At 36.3% G+C, this 19,000-nt stretch overlaps 1 protein-coding gene across 9 annotated transcripts in view; it reads right to left on the bottom strand.

Moving 5' to 3' along the window:
- Nucleotides 1-1,241: 1,241 nt before the first annotated feature.
- KLHL8 (kelch like family member 8) overlaps nucleotides 1,242-19,000 on the bottom strand; it is a 53,473-nt gene continuing 35,714 nt past the window's right edge. For 7 of the 9 annotated variants that reach the window (XM_060114374.1, XM_060114395.1, XM_060114424.1 and 4 more), the window contains 8 exons: nucleotides 17,225-17,773; nucleotides 16,635-16,821; nucleotides 12,538-12,681; nucleotides 11,498-11,609; nucleotides 7,430-7,598; nucleotides 7,045-7,204; nucleotides 2,642-2,843; nucleotides 1,242-2,426 (listed from right to left, as the gene is read on the bottom strand). In XM_060114374.1, the coding sequence (XP_059970357.1) occupies nucleotides 2,303-2,426; nucleotides 2,642-2,843; nucleotides 7,045-7,204; nucleotides 7,430-7,598; nucleotides 11,498-11,609; nucleotides 12,538-12,681; nucleotides 16,635-16,821; nucleotides 17,225-17,773 (1,647 nt within the window). In that variant the 3' untranslated portion in view covers nucleotides 1,242-2,302. The remainder of the gene's footprint in view (nucleotides 2,427-2,641; nucleotides 2,844-7,044; nucleotides 7,205-7,429; nucleotides 7,599-11,497; nucleotides 11,610-12,537; nucleotides 12,682-16,634; nucleotides 16,822-17,224; nucleotides 17,774-19,000) is intronic. The other 2 variants (XM_060114446.1, XM_060114435.1) reach the window with 2 other exon arrangements.

Genomic DNA, 19,000 nt, shown 5'->3' on the forward strand with positions numbered 1-19,000 from the left:
TTTCATCCTTCTGTTCCTATGAATATAATCACCTTTCAGTTGCATGATTCCTTCAGCCTGATTCACATTTCATATCTCAAAGAATATGTTTTTAATAAAGAGACTGTGCATATTGACTCTACTATTAATCTTTTCATACCATTGTCAGGTCCTTCAAGGCTGTGCTTCTGACTACCCACACATGATGTAACAGCCAGCCACATGTTCCATTTACTTCACTTTACTTCCCTTATGAGTAGTTCATATTTTATGGGTAGCTAGGATACCAACTTAGTAATGTTAGATGACTACTGTATAGATAAAACCAGTAATGGAAATGTAACACCTTCATGTTCCTAAATGCTATACACATGACAAAGGCAGAAATATGTTAAAGAAAAAAACATTTTAAATAATCTTAGAAAAAATAAAAGATCCCTTCCCCCACAAAAATACATGTAACACACTAGTAACCATACCTAGACAAGCATTATAATACCAGAACTCCATTAGACATAAGAAATAGCTGAAGCCAGGTTTTGAGCCTTATTCTCCACATCCAGCCAGTTGTAGCCAGTTCACTGAGTGCTACGGAGTTAAATGCTTTTGGGATTGACTGAAATATGGTTACAATTGTACAAGAGAACACTGGTTCAGATCCAGCAATGACTTATGGACTTGCCCACAGGCTGACAGCAAAAAATTGGGAACATTTAAATCTGCTTCACGATAGACCTTTATCTGCTAGCTGAGACCACTTACAATTTTTTCTTATTTTTTGATCTAATATACCCAAGGCACTGGCTTTTGTAATGTGGCCTTCTGCCTTACTGTACTGACAAGCCTAGGCTGCCATTTAATAAGGACCATCACAGCTACTAGGCAATGAGCTTCAGGGCTGGACAGATGGAGTAGTGTTCTTCACTGCCCCAGCTTCCTTGTGAACAAGATGACTGACAGCAGTAAACTATACTAAACTCTAAGGCATGACTAAAGGAAAATTTAGGAAGGCCTAAAAGAGAGGTACCAAACTTGCACTGCAAATACAAAATATAATATTTTAATATTCTTCATAAATATTTATAAAAATATATACATATAACAAACAAGCCACTTTATAATGCTGGTAAAACCATGAAGAGCTGTTAGATCAGTAGATGTATCAATATCCTGGGCTTTAAAGTAATGTAAAGAAATATTTTCAATAAAAGTTCAATAAATATACTGGAGAGAATTAAATATAACAGGAAAAAGTTTCAATCTTTCTGTTTTTACAATATCTTTTATTGGTAATGATGGACTTGAAGTAATCAACAGTTCAACTACAGTCTATAAAGGGTTTTTGTAAAAATGCATTCATTTTCTGAAAATAAATAAATCCAGACTGTACAGTTTAGAAAAACTACGATGGTGGCAAACAGCAAAATAGAAAGATAATAAATCTTGGGTTCAAAATGAAATGACTAAATCAAAGAAGAGTGTTAAACATATTTTTGCAGTCTCCTCATTAGGGAGTTGTATAATGGACACCATTCCCTCTCAAGGCTCTCGAATGGGCACTAGAATAATGTCGACTTTAAAGCCTTCTCCTCTAATATCCCCTCTGGTCCAATTTTTGATTATGAAAAAAATCCTTTCGGCATGCAATGAAAAAATAAAACTGCAGGTTCGTTCAGAAGGAATTAGTTCAGTTAGATCTTTTGGTGTCCTAACATTTCAAACTGAAATTAAGGGCTTCCTACAGCATTCCTATAAGCTTCTGAAAACACAACCAAAGGGCACTCAGAAAGATGAAACATTTTTCCTATTTCTGTAAATATCCAAGGAATTGAAAACTCAACACCTAGAAAAAAGCAAGGCATAAATTCATCAGCACCAAGTAGAAAAGATCTTCAAATGAAGCAGGTCTGTTATGTGTCCTGATATCCTTGTGTTGATGAATAGGTTCCAATCTCCCCTCTAGGAAAAATCCACTGCCTTCATTTTATGACTTCATTTTACATTTTGATTCATCCACCCTTTAAAAAAAAAGGAATTTCAAGGTTTTGGCACTCCTTTAAACACATTTTTTTTGGAGGAGATATGGTTTCAGGTTAGAGTGTCTTCCTTCCCTACTTCATTATTTGTTAAAGTGGGAAGTATCAACTTTATTACCAGTAGTTTCAGCTACCATTTCAAAAGTTGCACTTAGTCACAATCAACAGTTTACATTTAAATGAGACTCTAGTAGTAGTTAAAGCTGTTCAAAGGTGGCCATTACAAAATCCTGGTAGTCTTTCTTGCCTATGAGATGTTATTAAATTGTTGGTGGCTGGAACTCAAGTCACATACAGTCAACCACATTACTGGATCCATGACCTACATCTCGAATTTGGCTAGTTAAACAGGCACACACAGCTACACCTGCTCCAGCTCTGCAGTGAGACACAGATCCAACAAGTTCCCACCTGAAAAGATAGAGGAGAAAGGATGTTACTTTAAAACAAATCATGATTTACTTTACTCAAAAGACAAAACAAAAAATCCCTATTATGGGACTGGTTTTGAAAGATAGTAAGCTATCCCCAAAGTTTTCTATTAACTACATGTAGCAGCATTTTAGCACACTGGGATAATCTGTTACCAGAAGATCCCATTAAGGTGTAAAGGAAGTAAAAATTACCTATTCAGCACTGGATCAAATGCTTCTACTGTATTTAAGTATGCATTGCCATTATGACCACCAACTGCAAAGATTTTGCCCATCACTGTTGCGATCCCCACTCCACCTCTGGGAGTGGTAAGGGCTGCTACATAATCCCACTTGTTGTTTCGAGGATCATACCGCTCAACTGAACTCAGAGGAGAATTATCATCAAAACCACCTATATAAAGAAAGATTTTTAAAATAGCATTATGTTTCATAGAAATTAACCATTAAATTTCAATTCAATAGCTTCTACAAATCAATCTTTTCAAAACATTTTAGAAAACCCCAACATCTATCACTACTACCAACTCCTATTATACATTTACTACAATTCAAGATAATTTAAATAGTATTTTCCTCAATATTAGGATTAAAAATCTTAAAGTGAGAGAAACTAAAGTCCCTATATTTAAGCAGATAATTTAGGAGAAAAAAAACCCCACGGACATTCATATAATTTTCCCTTAGCTTCCTAGAGACAAGGAAGAAAGTACTGAGATTCCTTCTCTCTGTGTGTACATGTATATATTAGATTTTTAAACAGTAAGAAGGCTTGAGAAGAGAATAAACTACACTAAGTCACTTGACTCACTTAGATATAAGTCAAAGTTTTCCAACTGTTTCCCTTAGTATTATAATCGTAATCATAATTACAGAGATGGTGGACTATGACTGAATTGTTACCAATTTTTGCCAAAACTACATCTTCATGGTACCTATTCTAGATGCCGACAGTCCTCTCTATAAATCATCTTAACAATGTTACTTATTATGTTCCTGATTGTTAAACACAGAGACTCCTATTTTAACAGTGCTCTTTCCTTTAAAAATATATGTGTCTCTTTTTAGGCTCCATCTCAGTCTACATGAGTAATAGGTCTCCCTGATGACTAAGCCTATTTTCCTGAGAACATAAGTGTTGATATTATGATGGTCTATTTAGAAACAAGGTCAGGTTAAAAAAAAAATCAACAAAGTTAACTTCTCTAATGGGTTTAATTTTATTAAATCAACTGAGGTAAAAATTCACTGATCGGGACTTCCCCAGTGGTGCAGTGGTTAAGAATCTGCCTGCCAATGCAGGGGACACAGGCTCGAGCCCTGGTCCGGGAAGATCCCACATGCCGTGGAGCAACTAAGCCCATGAGTCACAACTACTGAGCCTGCACTCTAGAGCCCGCGAGCCACAACTACTGAGCCCGTGCGCCACAACTACTGAAGCCCACGTGCCTAGAGCCTGTGCTCCACAAGAAAAGAAGCCACAGCAATGAGAAGCCTGCGCACCACAACGAAGAGTAGCCCCCGCTAGACACAACTAGTGGAAGCCCGCGCACAGCAACAAAGAATCAACACAGCCAAGACTTAATTAATTAATTAATTAAAAAATAAAATTCACTGATCTTAGTTCATAATTCAGTGACTTTTAACAAATGTAATAGTGTTATCACCACCACAACCATGATAAAAAAACATTTTTCACTATAACAAAGGCTCTACTTTTAATTATTGCTAACGCTAAGGTAGAAGAGATTAAGTTTTTAATACAGGGTAGTTATATTTTTCATGGTCCTCTTTTTCATGGGCTCCCTATCATTTTCCTAGCTAATGCATATAAATTTTGAACAAAGAACTCAAAGCAGAGGAACAGAAAAGGGAGGATGCAATTAGCTTCCTGTATATACAGTTACCTTCAAAGTTTTCTTATTCAAATCAGTTGTACCTGTTTTAAGTAGGACTTGAATGACCAAGAGGGTTTTTATTTTAAGGTTCAACCTGAGTCAGTCTTATTTTTACCATGTCTGTTCTACTATAAGTGCCCAGAAGATTTAACAAGTAACAGTAACAATGATACTCCTGTTGAGATATAACATATGTCAATGCCCTTGCTAGGTAGGGAGCTGAGAGAGGTAGCAATGATGTAGTGTAAGAACGCTGGGTTCTCACAGACCCTGCTTCAAATTCCAGCCTTGTCAACTTATTTAGGCCTGTGACAATATTATTCACTCTCTCAGTCTCTCACTACCTCAAAGAGCTGCTGTGATGGTCAGGCTAGACTGAAAAGGTAAAAAATTATGTTATTTCTCTTCTTTAATACACATAAGCACTGAAATAGTATTACTTCTATTACTTGTAGATGTTTAAGTGCTAACAATATCCCACTCTCTTATCAAGAACTCTAAGTATTTTTTTTTAAAATCTTTATTGGAGTATAATTGCTTTACAATGGTGTGTTAGTTTCTGCTTTATAACAAAGTGAATCAGTTATACATATACATGTTCCCATATCTCTTCCCTCTTGCGTCTCCCTCCCTCCCACCCTCCCTATCCCACCCCTCTAGGTGGTCACAAAGCACCGAGCTGATCTCTCTGTGCTATGCGGCTGCTTCCCACTAGCTATCTATTTTACGTTTGGTAGTGTATATATGTCCATGCCACTCTCTTTGTCACAGCTTACCCTTCCCCCTCCCCGTATCAAGTCCATTCTCTAGTAGGTCTGTGTCTTTATTCCTGTCTTACCCCTAAGTTCTTCATGACATTTTTTTCCCTTATATTCCATATATATGTGTTAGCATACGGTATTTCTTTTCCTCTTTCTGACTTACTTCACTCTGTATAACTGACTCTAGGTCCATCCACCTCACTACAAATAACTCAATTTCATTTCTTTTTATGGCTGGGTAATATTCCATTGTATATATGTGCCACATCTTCTTTATCCATTCATCTGTTGATGGACACTTAGGTTGCTTCCACGTCCTGGCTATTTTAAATACAGCTGCAATGAACACTGTGGTACATGATTCTTTTTGAACTATGGTTTTCTCAACTATGGTTTTCTCAGGGTATACGCCCAGGGGTGGGATTGCTGGGTCATATGGTAGTTCTATTTGTAGTTTTTTAAGGAACCTCCATACTGTTCTCCATAGTGGCTGTATCAATTTACATTCCCACCAACAGTGTATGAGAGTTCCCTTTTCTCCACAACCTCTCCAGCATTTATTTTGTTTGTAGATGTTTTGATGATGGCCATTCTGACCAGTGTGAGATGATATCTCACTGTAGTTTTGATTTGCATTTCTCTAATGATTAATGATGTTGAGCATTCTTTCATGTGTTTGTTGGCAATCTGTACATCTTCTGTGGAGAAATGTCTATTTAGGTCTTCTGCCCATTTTTGGATTGGGTTGTTTGCTTTTTTGATACTGAGCTGCATGAGCTGCTTGTAAATTTTGGAGATTAATCCTTTGTCAGTTGCTTCATTTGCAAATATTTTCTCCCATTCTGAGGGTTGTCTTTTGGTCTTGTTTATGGTTTCCTTTGCTGTGCAAAACCTTTTAAGTTTCATTAGGTCTCATTTGTTTATTTTTGCTTTTATTTCCATTTCTCTAGGAGGTGGGTCAAAAAGGATCTTTTTTCTTTTTTTTTTTTTGCGGTACGCGGGCCTCTCACTGTTGTGGCCTCTCCCATTGCGGAGCACAGGCTCTGGACGCGCAGGCTCAGCGGCCATGGCTCATGGGCCCAGCCGCTCCGCGGCATGTGGGATCTTCCCGGACCGGGGCACAAACCCGTGTCCCCTGCATCAGCAGGCAGACTCTCAACCACTGCACCACCAGGGAAGCCCCAAAAAGGATTTTGCTGTGATTTATGTCATGGAGTGTTCTATGTTTTCCTCTAAGAGTTTAATAGCATTTGGCCTTACATTTAGGTCTTTAATCCATTTTGAATTTATTTTTGTGTATGGTGTTAGGGAGTGTTCTAATTTCATTCTTTTACATGTAGCTGTCCAGTTTTCCCAGCACCACTTATTGAAGAGGCTGTCTTTTCTCCACTGTATATTCTTGCCTCCTTTATCAAAGATAAGGTGACCATATGTGCGTGGGTTTATCTCTGGGCTTTCTATTCTGTTCCATTGATCTGTATTTCTATTTTTGTGCCAGTACCATACTGTCTTGATTACTGTAGCTTTGTAGTATAGTCTGAAGTCTAGGAGCCTGATTCCTGCAGCTCCGCTTTTCCTCCATTTTTCTTTCTCAAGATTGCTTTGGCTATTCCCCTCCAACTCTATTATATAGTAAGTCAAAAAGCAATACAGAGACACTAACTGCCATCATGCATATGAAATACCTATTGGTTTGCTTAGTCAACACAATTCCCTTGAAATGAAGACAAGAAAAGTAAAGTAAAAATATGGAGGTAGAGTTTTAAACATGAAAGATGAATATGTAAACAAAGAAGCTTGAATATGAATCTTAAGAATTCAAAAGCAAATCTTAGGACCGATTCCACTTGGGACTAAATGCAATGTAATTTGTGTTACTGACACTATCATTGTATGTCCTGTAAAACATTACACTAGAGAAATATCATCCACTCACCAACAACATATAAGCAACCATGGAGCTCACTAACTCCATTGCCTGCTCTTCGCTGACCCATTTCTTTAACTTCTATCCATTTATCGAGATGTGGATCATACCTCTCCACACTAGATAGAGAAGCTACTCCATCATTGCCACCTACTGCATAAACATGGTTCTAAATAAAGAAAGAAAAAAAAAAAACACAAGACATTAGATTTTGAATTGATTTACATGCTGTCCTAATGGTAGACCAGAATGTGCAAGAGAGCAGTATTTCATGAAATAATCTGGTGTGTAATCAATATCTGCATACTGGAAATATGAATACATCAGACCTTTCCTTACTTGGTTAGGGATGTGATGCAATGCAATCCAGTGAGCAAGCTGCCACATAACTTACCACAAGAGCCACAGAGCCAACTCCTCCACGGGGAGTATTCATTGGTGCCACTGTACTCCACTGATCAGATTCTACGTCGTATCTCTCAACATCGTTGAAGCAAGTGTTGTCATCTAACCCTCCAATTGCATAAATTGGGCCTCCCAAGGAGGCCAAGGCAATTCCTCGCCTGCAAAAACAATAAAAGACACTTCAGCATTCCATTTGTTTCCAGAAAAAAGGTAGCAAAATAATTGTGCTAATGTATCCATTTATCACATTAAACGTCAATGTGGCTTTTTCCCGTTATTTTTAGATTTATCAAAGCTTCTGAATAGATGGCTACAGGGTTGCCAAATTGTGCAAGTCTATGTGAACAGTGCCCTCTGGAGTTTTATAATGCATAGCCTACACAGGTTACTTTAAACTTAAATGAAATAATAAAGGAAAACCCAACAAAATACTATAAATGGAGTCCAAAACATTCAGTTAGTAAAACACTCAGTTGCATAATTAAGAGACTGATGAATTGACAGAGATGGTCTGCTACAGAGGTCAGAAGTCAATCTCATTACTAAATTCACGTAATTGCAGAGCACATTTTGTTGCAGTGTTTCATTACATCACACAAAAGAACATCAATTTTATATTACAAGCTTTATATCACATTGCTTAACTTCTGAAGTGCATCTATTTATCTTGGAACAGAAGAGACTTAGCCCATGTTAAAAACTAATTCATCATAATGGTGACTGAAAAAAAATTATACCAATTTCTTAAAAAACACACTGCAGCAATCAAAAGTTGAACTATTCTAAAATTTATCTGTCACTGACTTGGTATATACTTTGGATAATGTGTATTGTTTAAACCTTTACTACCTTGCTTCTTCATCTGTCACCCATCTGAGAAAGCAGTAGACACAACTGATATTAATTTGTCAATACAGGTAATGCACCAAGAACAGTGACTAGCCCATATTCAGTGCTGTGTATTAGCTATTATTATTTCTGGAGAGAGCTGCTGCTCTACTGAGATTCTAACTTTCAGTTTACCAAAAGAGTATCCTAGGAAAGAATTCTTAAGGATAATGTTGTCATTCATTTTGTGTCCTTAACTTCTTTTCCCTTGAGTATAAAGCAATGACTTACAAAATACTGTGGTTATAAAAACTTTCAGGTGTGGGTGAACACATGTGTGTACACTCTAGAATATATGAGTGTTATATCATGGCAGAAGTGAGTATACCATATAATTCCCCCCTCCCTCCACCCCCTAAACCACAAGACCATAAGACACTATTAATTATTTCTTACTCCTCAAAACTCTCTTGATTTTTGTGACATCACATGTTTGAGTTTCCTCCTCCATTACATCGCTGGCTGGTACTTTTCAGCTTCCTTTACCAGTGCCTTCTCTATTCTGTCACTGAATTATGAAGTTCCCTAAGGCCTCTTATCACCCTATACTCTCTCTGTAGGCAATTTCATTCTTTCCATGGATTTATAACTCTAATATGTATTTCCAGACATATATACAGCTTCTACTTCAAATCTGTGTGTCTGGATCTTCAACCTTAACTTTAACCTGAAGTGAAACTTACTGTCTACCTCCCTGTGCTAGGCAGATTTTAAGATGTCTTCCTCCACAACATTCACCCTCTGGTTTTACTCCTATGATTATGCTACATTACATGGCAAAGTGGAGACTACCTGAATGAGTTTAATCTAACCACGTAAGTCCTATAAAAGCAGAGAGGTTTCTCCAGCTGGTAGCAGATGACAGGTCAGAAACTCAAAGAACGTGGTGGATTCTGCAAGTCGCTGCTAGTTTGAAGATTGAGGGGAGCATTTGGAAAGGACCTCAGAATGGCTTCTAGGAGCTGAGAGTGATCCCTGGCCTACAGCCAGTAAAAACAAGAAACTCAGTCCTTCAATCACAAAGAACTGCATTCTATCAATAACCTAAATGACCTTGGAAGTAGTTTCTTCCCCAGAGCCTCCATTAGAGCCTACAGCGTACACCTTGATTTTGGTCTTGTGGAGCCTAAGTGGAAAACTCAGTTAAAGTTGCTGGACTTCTGACCTATGGAACTGTGAACTAATTAATGGATGTTGTTCTAAGCTTCTAAGTTTGTCATAATTGGTTACACAGCAAGAGAAAACTAATATACCCATTAGAAGACAAACAAAAACTTTATCCCATACACCATCTTGCTTTTCCTAATGCAGAAAGTCACACCACTATCCAAATCCAGTTGTTTAAGCCAGAAACTTAAGGATCATCTTAGCCTTACCTTATTGTTTTTTTTACCTCCCACATCTAATTATCATAAAATCTTGTTGATTGTACACTTCTGAACTCTCTCTCAAATATGTCCTCTTTCCTCTATCTCAACTTCTACCACTTTAGTCCAAGCCACCGTTATTTCTTTGACTAAAAATATTACAATAACCCTTTTGGTTTCCCAGACTGTTTTCACTCTGGTCTTCCTCAAATACATTCTCCATTTCATAGCAGAGGATCTTTGGAAAGAGAAATCTGATTCTATCACTCCCCTGCTATCAAAAAAAAAAAAAATGTGTGTGTGTATTTCAAAGCACACCAGATTAAAAAATCTTGGCAAACTTGAAAGGCCCTTATTTTTTGCCTGCTATTTCAGCTGTATCTGTTGACACTATCCCCTTTGATCTGTCAGCCACACGGGACTTCTTTCAAGCTCTCTGCTCTCATTCATCTCCAGATTTTCAAAGGCTCTTCATCTCTTTCCATCCACCAACCTTACACCACCCACCACTTAATGAGTCTAAATTAAATTCTTTTGTTCCTTCAGACCTTAGGTTAAATGGGACTCCACTCTCGAGCATTCTTTACTTTCGCTGGTGCTAGCATTATTACCCTTGTAATTATGTCTTTATTTCTATCTTGCCTTTTAGAATGTAAGCTCTATGGAGGTAGGGACCCTGACTGTCTTATTTATTGCTGTATCTTCAGCACTTGGTATATCTTGTAATGGGCATTTAACCAGTATTTGCTGAATAAATCAATCAACCCCTAGAGATGCTCTGTTAGGATGATGGGTTTCAATAAAACCATACCTTGAACAAACATCAGTATCCATTTTAGTGAAAAGATGAAAAAGAAAAGGGGGAAAAACCAGAAAACCAGGTATTTAACATGTGAATATTATTTTGGAATACACACTGAAACAATGATTTGGGGGGATACAAATTATAAAAACAAATAACATGAGAAAATAAATGCAGTTCTATTACTTTTTATAGAGTTGGAAAGCTACTGTAGTGCTCAGGGTATATATTAAAAGATCAAAGAAATTCAACTGCTATTTTGTTAGACAAGTTTCACTCAATTCTCAGCTAAAAACCAACTTAGCATGATAAAGAGGCAAGAGTATAAAGATTAAAAATGTACTTAAAGATTTTCTCCCCCATTTTAATTCATGTGTTAGAATTTAAACTGTTTGTGGTTACCATGTAGCATAAATCAAGCCCTACTAAAGTATTAAAATGTCATTTATAGATAAGTAGTGTATTTTAAGGCTAAGTTTTTCCCACTAAGATTCTTTCTCCTCATGAGTGAAAAAAAGGCCAAAAATCTCTTTTCAGCCGAACTCTCTTCACATTTCCATCTAATTTTTCATACTTCTAACACACAAGAAAACTCAGTTAAAAATACTATGTTAAATTCATCAAGAATAGAAAACTAGATGTCAATGTATGCCCATTTGCAAAATTATCTTCAGTTGAGCACCACTAGTACACAGGAACACAACTATTTTTGAAACTTTTCTGAAAATTTTAAATTATTTCAAAATAAAAAGTTAAATAAATGCTCAGGTATGAGTCAAAACTATGACAATCATTATCATACTCAAAGACATGATTCTATTCTTAATTTTCAGGAAAATTTTAAAAGTTATAATGAAGCATCACATTGGATGCTTTAACAAAATGTGTTTAGGAAGGTATTTAAAGTTTCTAAAAATGCAGAGTAAAAAATTAGCCCTTTCAGTTATAGGAAACTTTATTTTCCACCAACAAATCAAAATAAATGTCCATGCTCATCTACCTCTTTGTGTTCATTGATGCCTTCATCATCCATTTATTAGTGAGAGGATCAAACATCTCCATACTACCTAAATGTTCATTTCCATCATGTCCACCCACTGCATACACTTTACCTGTCAAGTAGAGAAGTATTTTCATTTGTTTCCAAATAAATAAATTTATATATAATCAATATATAATTAAAATAGCACAATAAATTAACTTTCAACAAATCTTGTTCTGTTCAACATTATGATCAAGTCACTTCAGTAGTCAAATGAAAATAAATGTAAGCTTCTGCTTAATAAAATGCCTGAAACATGCTGTTTTACAAGTTATTTAAATGTTCAAACATTATCCTGCCCTTAGTTTTCCCAACTTTTTATTACTTAGTAGATGATATCACTAATCATCCTTGCAAAGAATGTTTAATAAAATGAAAAAATGCTCTTGTATAAAGAAAATATAAAACTCTTAATATATCAAACCTTTCTAAATGAAACAAATAAAAATTGGAACTATTAACATACCAAAATAGTAACGGTAACTATTTAGGTGTCTGGGTTACGGATGATTTTTGTTTTTTATTAAATATGTTTTCATATTTCCCCCCAAAGCATTTATACTTTTATAATTGGAAGAAAAGTGACTTTTTAATTCTCCTAACAATTTATCCATGGTTCTGCAATTAATTCATTTTTAGTAACCAGGTAAAAAAACCTCATTTCAATAATAATAATTAGGTATAGAAAAAAGTTAATATATATTTATTATTTGGGTTCAATAAATATTTTTTTTTTAGTTTGGTTATTTTGTGAATATAACTCAGAATAGTTTAACTCCCTTTTCCTTAATACTCATCTCCTGTTAAGCATCTATATGCAAGAGATTGTACACTGAGCATCTATGGGCATAAAACAAGTAAACATTCATCAAATAATCTGATATATTGAAACATACTTTATAATGTAGGAATTTTCTTATAGAAAGAAATTCTCAAAGTTCAAATACTTGAAAGATCATTGTGGTGACATGATGTGATTTAACACAAAGCAGACCCACCTTCCACTGAGATTACACCCACGTGTCGCCTTCGACTGTTCATTTCTGGTCCAAAGAACCAACTGTTTTTGTTGATAGAATAGCATTCGATACTGCGAAAGGGGTCACCCGATCCACCTCGACCACCTACACAAAATAGCACACCTAAAGGTAAAGTCACAAAATAGAGGGTAAAGTCACAAAATAGAGGTTAAAATCACAGCTCCCCTTTTTTCTTTTTACAGCTAATTTTATTTTTATTTTTTATTTTTTGGCCATACCACACAGCTTGTGGGATATTAGTTCCCTGACCAGGGATTGAACCCAGGCCCATGGCAGTGAGAGCATGGAGTTCTAACCACTGGACTGCCAGGAAATTCCCCCTAACTAAAAAAAAAAAAAAAAAAAAAAAAAAAAAGATAGATAAGTGTGGAAAAAAACTTACGAACTCAAAATTTTGATTAATGGGGAAAAAAAGTTATTTGGATAGCATTTAATGTCATTATACCACTAAAAATCTAATTTTCTTTTTTCCCCCTCATTTGAACTTTTCAAAGAATAGAATACATCAGTTATCTCAGCTTGTTAACATTTCACTATAATACAGTTGAGATCCTCACCCACCCTGAAAAACTGCTGTTGCTAGTAAGGTCATGACAAAATCCAACAAACTCATACAGTTAATTTCTGACTGAATACAATTACAACATTTGATATACTGATCACCCTAGTTTTTTTGGAAACTCCTTAACTCTTGATTTCCATTATATCAAAGTCTCCTTTTCTCTATTATTTCTGTCTTTTCTATGTTTTCTGTTTCATTCTCAGCCTACTTCTCACATACTTCATGCTTACACAGGAAAAGTTCAATCCCTTTACTTAAAATTCCATCTGTATCATAATGCCTTCCAATCTGCATTTCTAAGCCACATTTCCACTTGATGTCCCAGAGGCACCTCAAACCCAACATAAAAGATCTCCCCTTCCTCACCCACCTAAACAACTTTGTCCTTCCCTGAGGTATCCTTTCTCTCCCTCGCTATTCCCACAGCCACTGTTAGTTCAGGCCCTCATCAGCTATTACTGCAAAATCTTGTTCTCTCTTATCACTTAGTACTCTTGCTTTCAGACTGTCAACTGAATAATCTAATTAAAAGGCTCTTTCAACAGCTTTTCATTACCTGTATCAGTAGTTCTTAAAATGTTTACTGAATGCCACTGAACTGTACATTTAAAAATGGTTAAAATGGCAATTTTTATGGTATATGTATTTTACCACAATTTTTCTTAACAAATCAAAACTTTATTCTGGGGACTTCCCTGGTGGCACAGTGGTTAAGACTCCATGCTCCCAATGCAGGGGGCCCAGGTTAGAACCCTGGTCAGGGAACTAGATCGCACATGCTGCAACTAAAAGATCCTGCATGCCTCAACTAAGATCCCGTGTGCTACAACTAAGACCCGACTCAGCCAAATTAAAAAAAAGAAAAAAAAAAAACTATTCTGATTCAGAATCACCAGAGGAGCTATTTTATAAAACACAGATTGCTGGGCCTGACCCCTCCCCCACCAAGAGTTTGATTCAGTGGGTTTGGGGTAGGTGCAAAATTTTGAATTTTTAAAAACTTCCCAAGTGAACGCTCATGCTGCTGGTCAAGAGGACACCACTTGCTTCACACTATGAGAACCACTGCTCTACAAGATAAAGCCTTAGTAGAGCATAAAAGCCTTGCACTGTCCAATGCGATTTTCTCCCTCTCTTTCCCTTAATGTTTAAGCTCCTGCATCACCCATATAGTGATCCTCCTCAATGTTCTGATAACAACTTTTGGTAACTCTCATTCATGTAATATACAGTATCGAAATGATCTATTATGCTGATATCTGTCACCAGAGTCTAAGCGAGATTAAGATAGTGTGTTAAGCGTTTATGCACTAATAAAGATGAGCACAGTGCCTGGCGTGTACTAAACGTTCAATAAATGTAAAATAAACTGAATACCCTTTTCTCTAATTGGCACCCAGAAAAACATCTATTTATTATTCAAAACTAAGACTGGGGGTTATTTTCCCTATAAAACCTTTTCTGTCCCTTCCAAAGTAAAAATAACCACTCTTTTTGCTTCCCACTATAACTTTTGATTATATCAAAGTACCTTTAATACTTTATTGCATTTACTTATTCATATGGCTATTTCCCTAGATCAGACTGAAAGTTCTCTCAAAACAGGAACGGCTATAGCCTATTTGTGTGTTTACATTTCTTTCTTTTTTTTTTTTTTTGCGGTATGTGGGCCTTTCACTGTTGTGGCCTCTCCTGTTGCGGAGCACAGGCTCCGGACGCGCAGGATCAGCGGCCATGGCTCACGGGCCCAGCCGCTCCGCGGCATGTGGGATCTTCCCGGACCGGGGCACGAACCTGTGTCCCCTGCATCGGCAGGCGGACTCTCAACCACTGCACCACCAGGGAAGCCCTGTGTGTTTACATTTCTAATGCCTAACCCAGAACCCGGCACATAGTAGGCACTTAATATATGTTTGCTGAATGACTACATACATGAATGACCAGAACTGCCTGTGCTATCTTTTCCAACCAATTCAGTGTTTCAAGTCAGAGAAATTTAAAGTTGAAAGAGACTTTAAAGATCCTGCAGTCAAAATTATTTATAAACTGATGCCTTCAGAGATTAAGAAATCTGCCCCAAATTACAGATGCTTTATGGCACAGCTGGAATTATAATCCCAGAATGTAATCCCAATTATTGATTAGATTTTATTTAAGTGGACCCTAATATTTCAGCTACATAGGTCACCTAGGAACATGACATGGAAGGAAAAAAATTAAAATGAAGTAAAAAGATCACGACACAAATCCTTTCTCCACTGTTCTGTGTAGCCTTGGGCATCCTTTCACCCTCTCTGATTCTTAGTTTCCTCATCCATAAAATGGAATAACACCATCTTTCTCACAATAAGGATCAAATCCTTCACTAAAACCTACTTCATAAAGTTCTTGCAATCATGTAAGAGATCACGTATATGAGGGTCTAATACATTTGGCATATAACCTAGACTGCCAAAATCTTTGAATTCAAGTCTGAATCTGAAGAATTAAATACCTTGACTTCTTGAAACAGGATTCACAACTAAAAAAATCTACGCTTCAAAAATTTAATACTTGAAATCAACCTATAAAAAAAGGGAAAAATATCCTTTTCATGTTAAACTATTTAGAAGAACTACTTCTTCATAGGCAGATCTACAACATTCAAATTTTCTTTATATTATCTAGATAAAGTCCCACTATTCATTACCATGTACTGCCTTTTGTTGTTTTTAGGCTATTCCACAGATCTCTTTATTTAATAACCACATTAGGTCACAGCAGATGTACAGGAAGTCTCTGTTCAGAGTGCTGATTCCAGAATTCACTGACCACATTTATTCTCCCTTATCCCACAAATATATTCTTTATAAAGAGTAACGTAAGTGAACATAAAACTATTTTCTCAGGAAAACATGAAAGTCTGTAAATTATGGCAAATAAAGGCGAAACTGCATGCCTCTTCAAGTATAAGAGCTTTATATTCTAAGAGTTTAATGTGGTCTGTTATACTATTAGATGTATTAAGTACCTTTCTTTTGATGTGATAAAATGCAAAAACAAACATTTAAATATGCAGTATGTGTTAAGCTCCATGTTTGGTACCAGGGATACAAAGTTATTAAGATACCTACCTGTCTCTGAAGGGCTCAAAACATGTCAAATAAATTTCAATGCAACATAGTAAGATGTGCAAAGCAAGTGTCATTTAAGCAAAAATGACAGAGGATCTAATTCTGCCTAGAAGAATCAAAAAGACTCCCAAAGAAAAGATATTTCAGCAGGCTCTTCAGAGTGTATAGGTCTTGTTACGGTTTTTTAAAAAATTGGCTTACTGGTAAAACTATCTGAAATCATGCACAGTAAGAATTCATATATAACCTTACTTGCCAATTATTACTTTAAGACAATCAGATACTAATCATCTTACAATTAGGTTTCGGCAAACATAACCAACCCTCAAATACAACAAAATTCCTTACAGCAGAGTTGATAAAATGAGTAATTTAATTACCAGCAGTATGTTTCCTTGGGGTAGTCCGAATGGAGTATTCAAAGTCAGGTACTGCTCTGCTACTCAAGTGAAGGTGGTAATTTCTTGCTTCATCCAATAAATCTCTACATTTTAGATTTTGTTTGACAATCTGTTCTTTTGCCACAACACCCATAAGAAAATCAACCGGCAACAGCGGCAAACGAACCTAAGATTGTGAATAGTTGCAGATACAAAATTTAAGTTGCAATTGGACAGTTCATTCTCTACTTTCACTGAATCATGTTCTCTTTTTAAAACTCATTTACCTTCTAAAATCTGAATGAAGCTCAATGTGCCAAGTTCTAAAGCAATTTCCAGTACTGGTCTGTACTAATGATATCTCTAAGGGATTTTTAAAATATTCAGGTTAAAAATCAGGTAATGATCTTTCTAATTCAAATAAAACACATTCAGACTTATCCTTAAATGGTATAGTAAGTAGGAAAGAGTCAAAGCCATTTTCACATCATATTACATCAATGGATAATCTACACTTTTTATGATAAATGGAACATGCTGATTTGCTTCCATATCATTTTATTTCTATACACAATCTTATTCATCCCTACCTGTGCAAGTGTTTCATCCAACCATTTGGAATGATGCTGAGGATTGGCAAGAAGCCACTTGATGGCTGCACTATAGACCTGCTTTTCATTCTCAATATTTAGATCACTGGAGGACAAAAGCTTATGGAGATGCTGGGGTGACACACTTTCAAAGTCTTCACACTCCACCACTTCAGGAAAATGCTCACAGGCATACTGATCCGCCATGTCCATTAAGTCTATTCGATTGTGACTTTCTGCAAAGGCTCTTACTGCCAGACAATTGGAGGGATGAAAATGTAACTTCATGTATTCACAACAAGCTCTAGCCACCAGTTCAACCTGTAGAATACAAGCTGCATATAATAGAGGCTGGACGTTGTCAACAGTCAAAGTGAGTCGTGAAGAATAGACAAACTTTACCAAGTCTTCTATTGCATCACCATCAAAATCTCTGATCTCAATCAGTGTTTGCTTGGCTTCAGCCATTTCAGAGAGAAACATAGCTCTGAAGTAGGGAATAACACAAGCCAATACCAGTTTGTGACAAGAGATTAGCTTTGAGCCAACCTGTTCAAAACAAAACAAAGAGAGACTCAGTTTAATAGCAAAATTAGCCTGAGATCCGCATCAAGTACATGCTGTATAGCAGGGATAAAAACTCCAGACAAGTTTAGTGTATTTGTTTTAACAATGTAATCCTTTGTCACTTACTTTCAATCTAGGCCAATTTCTTAAGGTCAAGCAATTTTCTTCTTCCAAGTTAGAGTCAAATCTTTTATACATGTATCTATAATGTATTATACCATAAACTATGATTTTTCTGTATTATCTCACATTTCAGAAGCATTTTGTGAATTAATGAGGCTAATAGCAAACATCACCTAGCACTTACTATGTATCAGGAACTATACTTTTTTTTGGTCTAAGAGTCCCTTCTTTTTTTCCAATTTTATTGACATACAATGTTGTATAAGTTTAAGGTATGCAGCATTATGACTTGATATATGTATATGTTGTGAAACGATTAGCACAGTTTTAGTAACCTATCCATCACCTCATATAATTACAAATTTTTTTCTTTCTGATGAGAACTTTGTTTTTGTTTTTTGTTTTTGGGGTTTTTTTTGGCGGTACACGGGCCTCTCACTGTTGTGGCCTCTCCCGTTGAGGAGCACAGGCTCCGGACATGCAGGCCCAGAGGCCATGGCTCACGGGACTAGCTGCTCCACGGCATATGGGATCTTCCCAGAACGGGGCACGAACCCGTGTCCCCTGCATCGGCAGGCGGACTCTCAACCACTGCGCCACCAGGGAAGCCCTGATGAGAACTTTTAAGATCTACTCTCTTAGCAACTTTCAAATATACAACACAATACTGTTAACTACAGTTATCGTGTCAGGCTCTATTCTAAGTGCTTTTCATATATTAACTCACTCGATTGTCCCAATGCCCCTATGATACTATTATTATCCACAATTTACCAGTGAGAAAATTGAAGCAGAGTAAACAAATCAATGTTAGTATTTACTATGAGCTTAAATGAAGTTTTTTCATTTCCTATTTAAATAATTTTGAAATGATATTTTATAGAAATGTAATAAAGAACACTGAAATCTCACCACTTTGTTGAAAAATTAGATTGCTTCCAATAGTCTGCCATTACAAACACAGTAGTGAACTTTGTTGTAGGAGAATCTTTGTTTACATTCTCTATTATTTCCTAAAGATAAATTCCTAAAAACAGAAATGCTGCTTCAAAGGACAAGTACAATTTGGATACATACTACTAAATT

This window comes from Mesoplodon densirostris, chromosome 1 (assembly GCF_025265405.1).
Source record: "Mesoplodon densirostris isolate mMesDen1 chromosome 1, mMesDen1 primary haplotype, whole genome shotgun sequence".
In the NCBI taxonomy this organism is placed as follows: domain Eukaryota; kingdom Metazoa; phylum Chordata; class Mammalia; order Artiodactyla; family Ziphiidae; genus Mesoplodon; species Mesoplodon densirostris.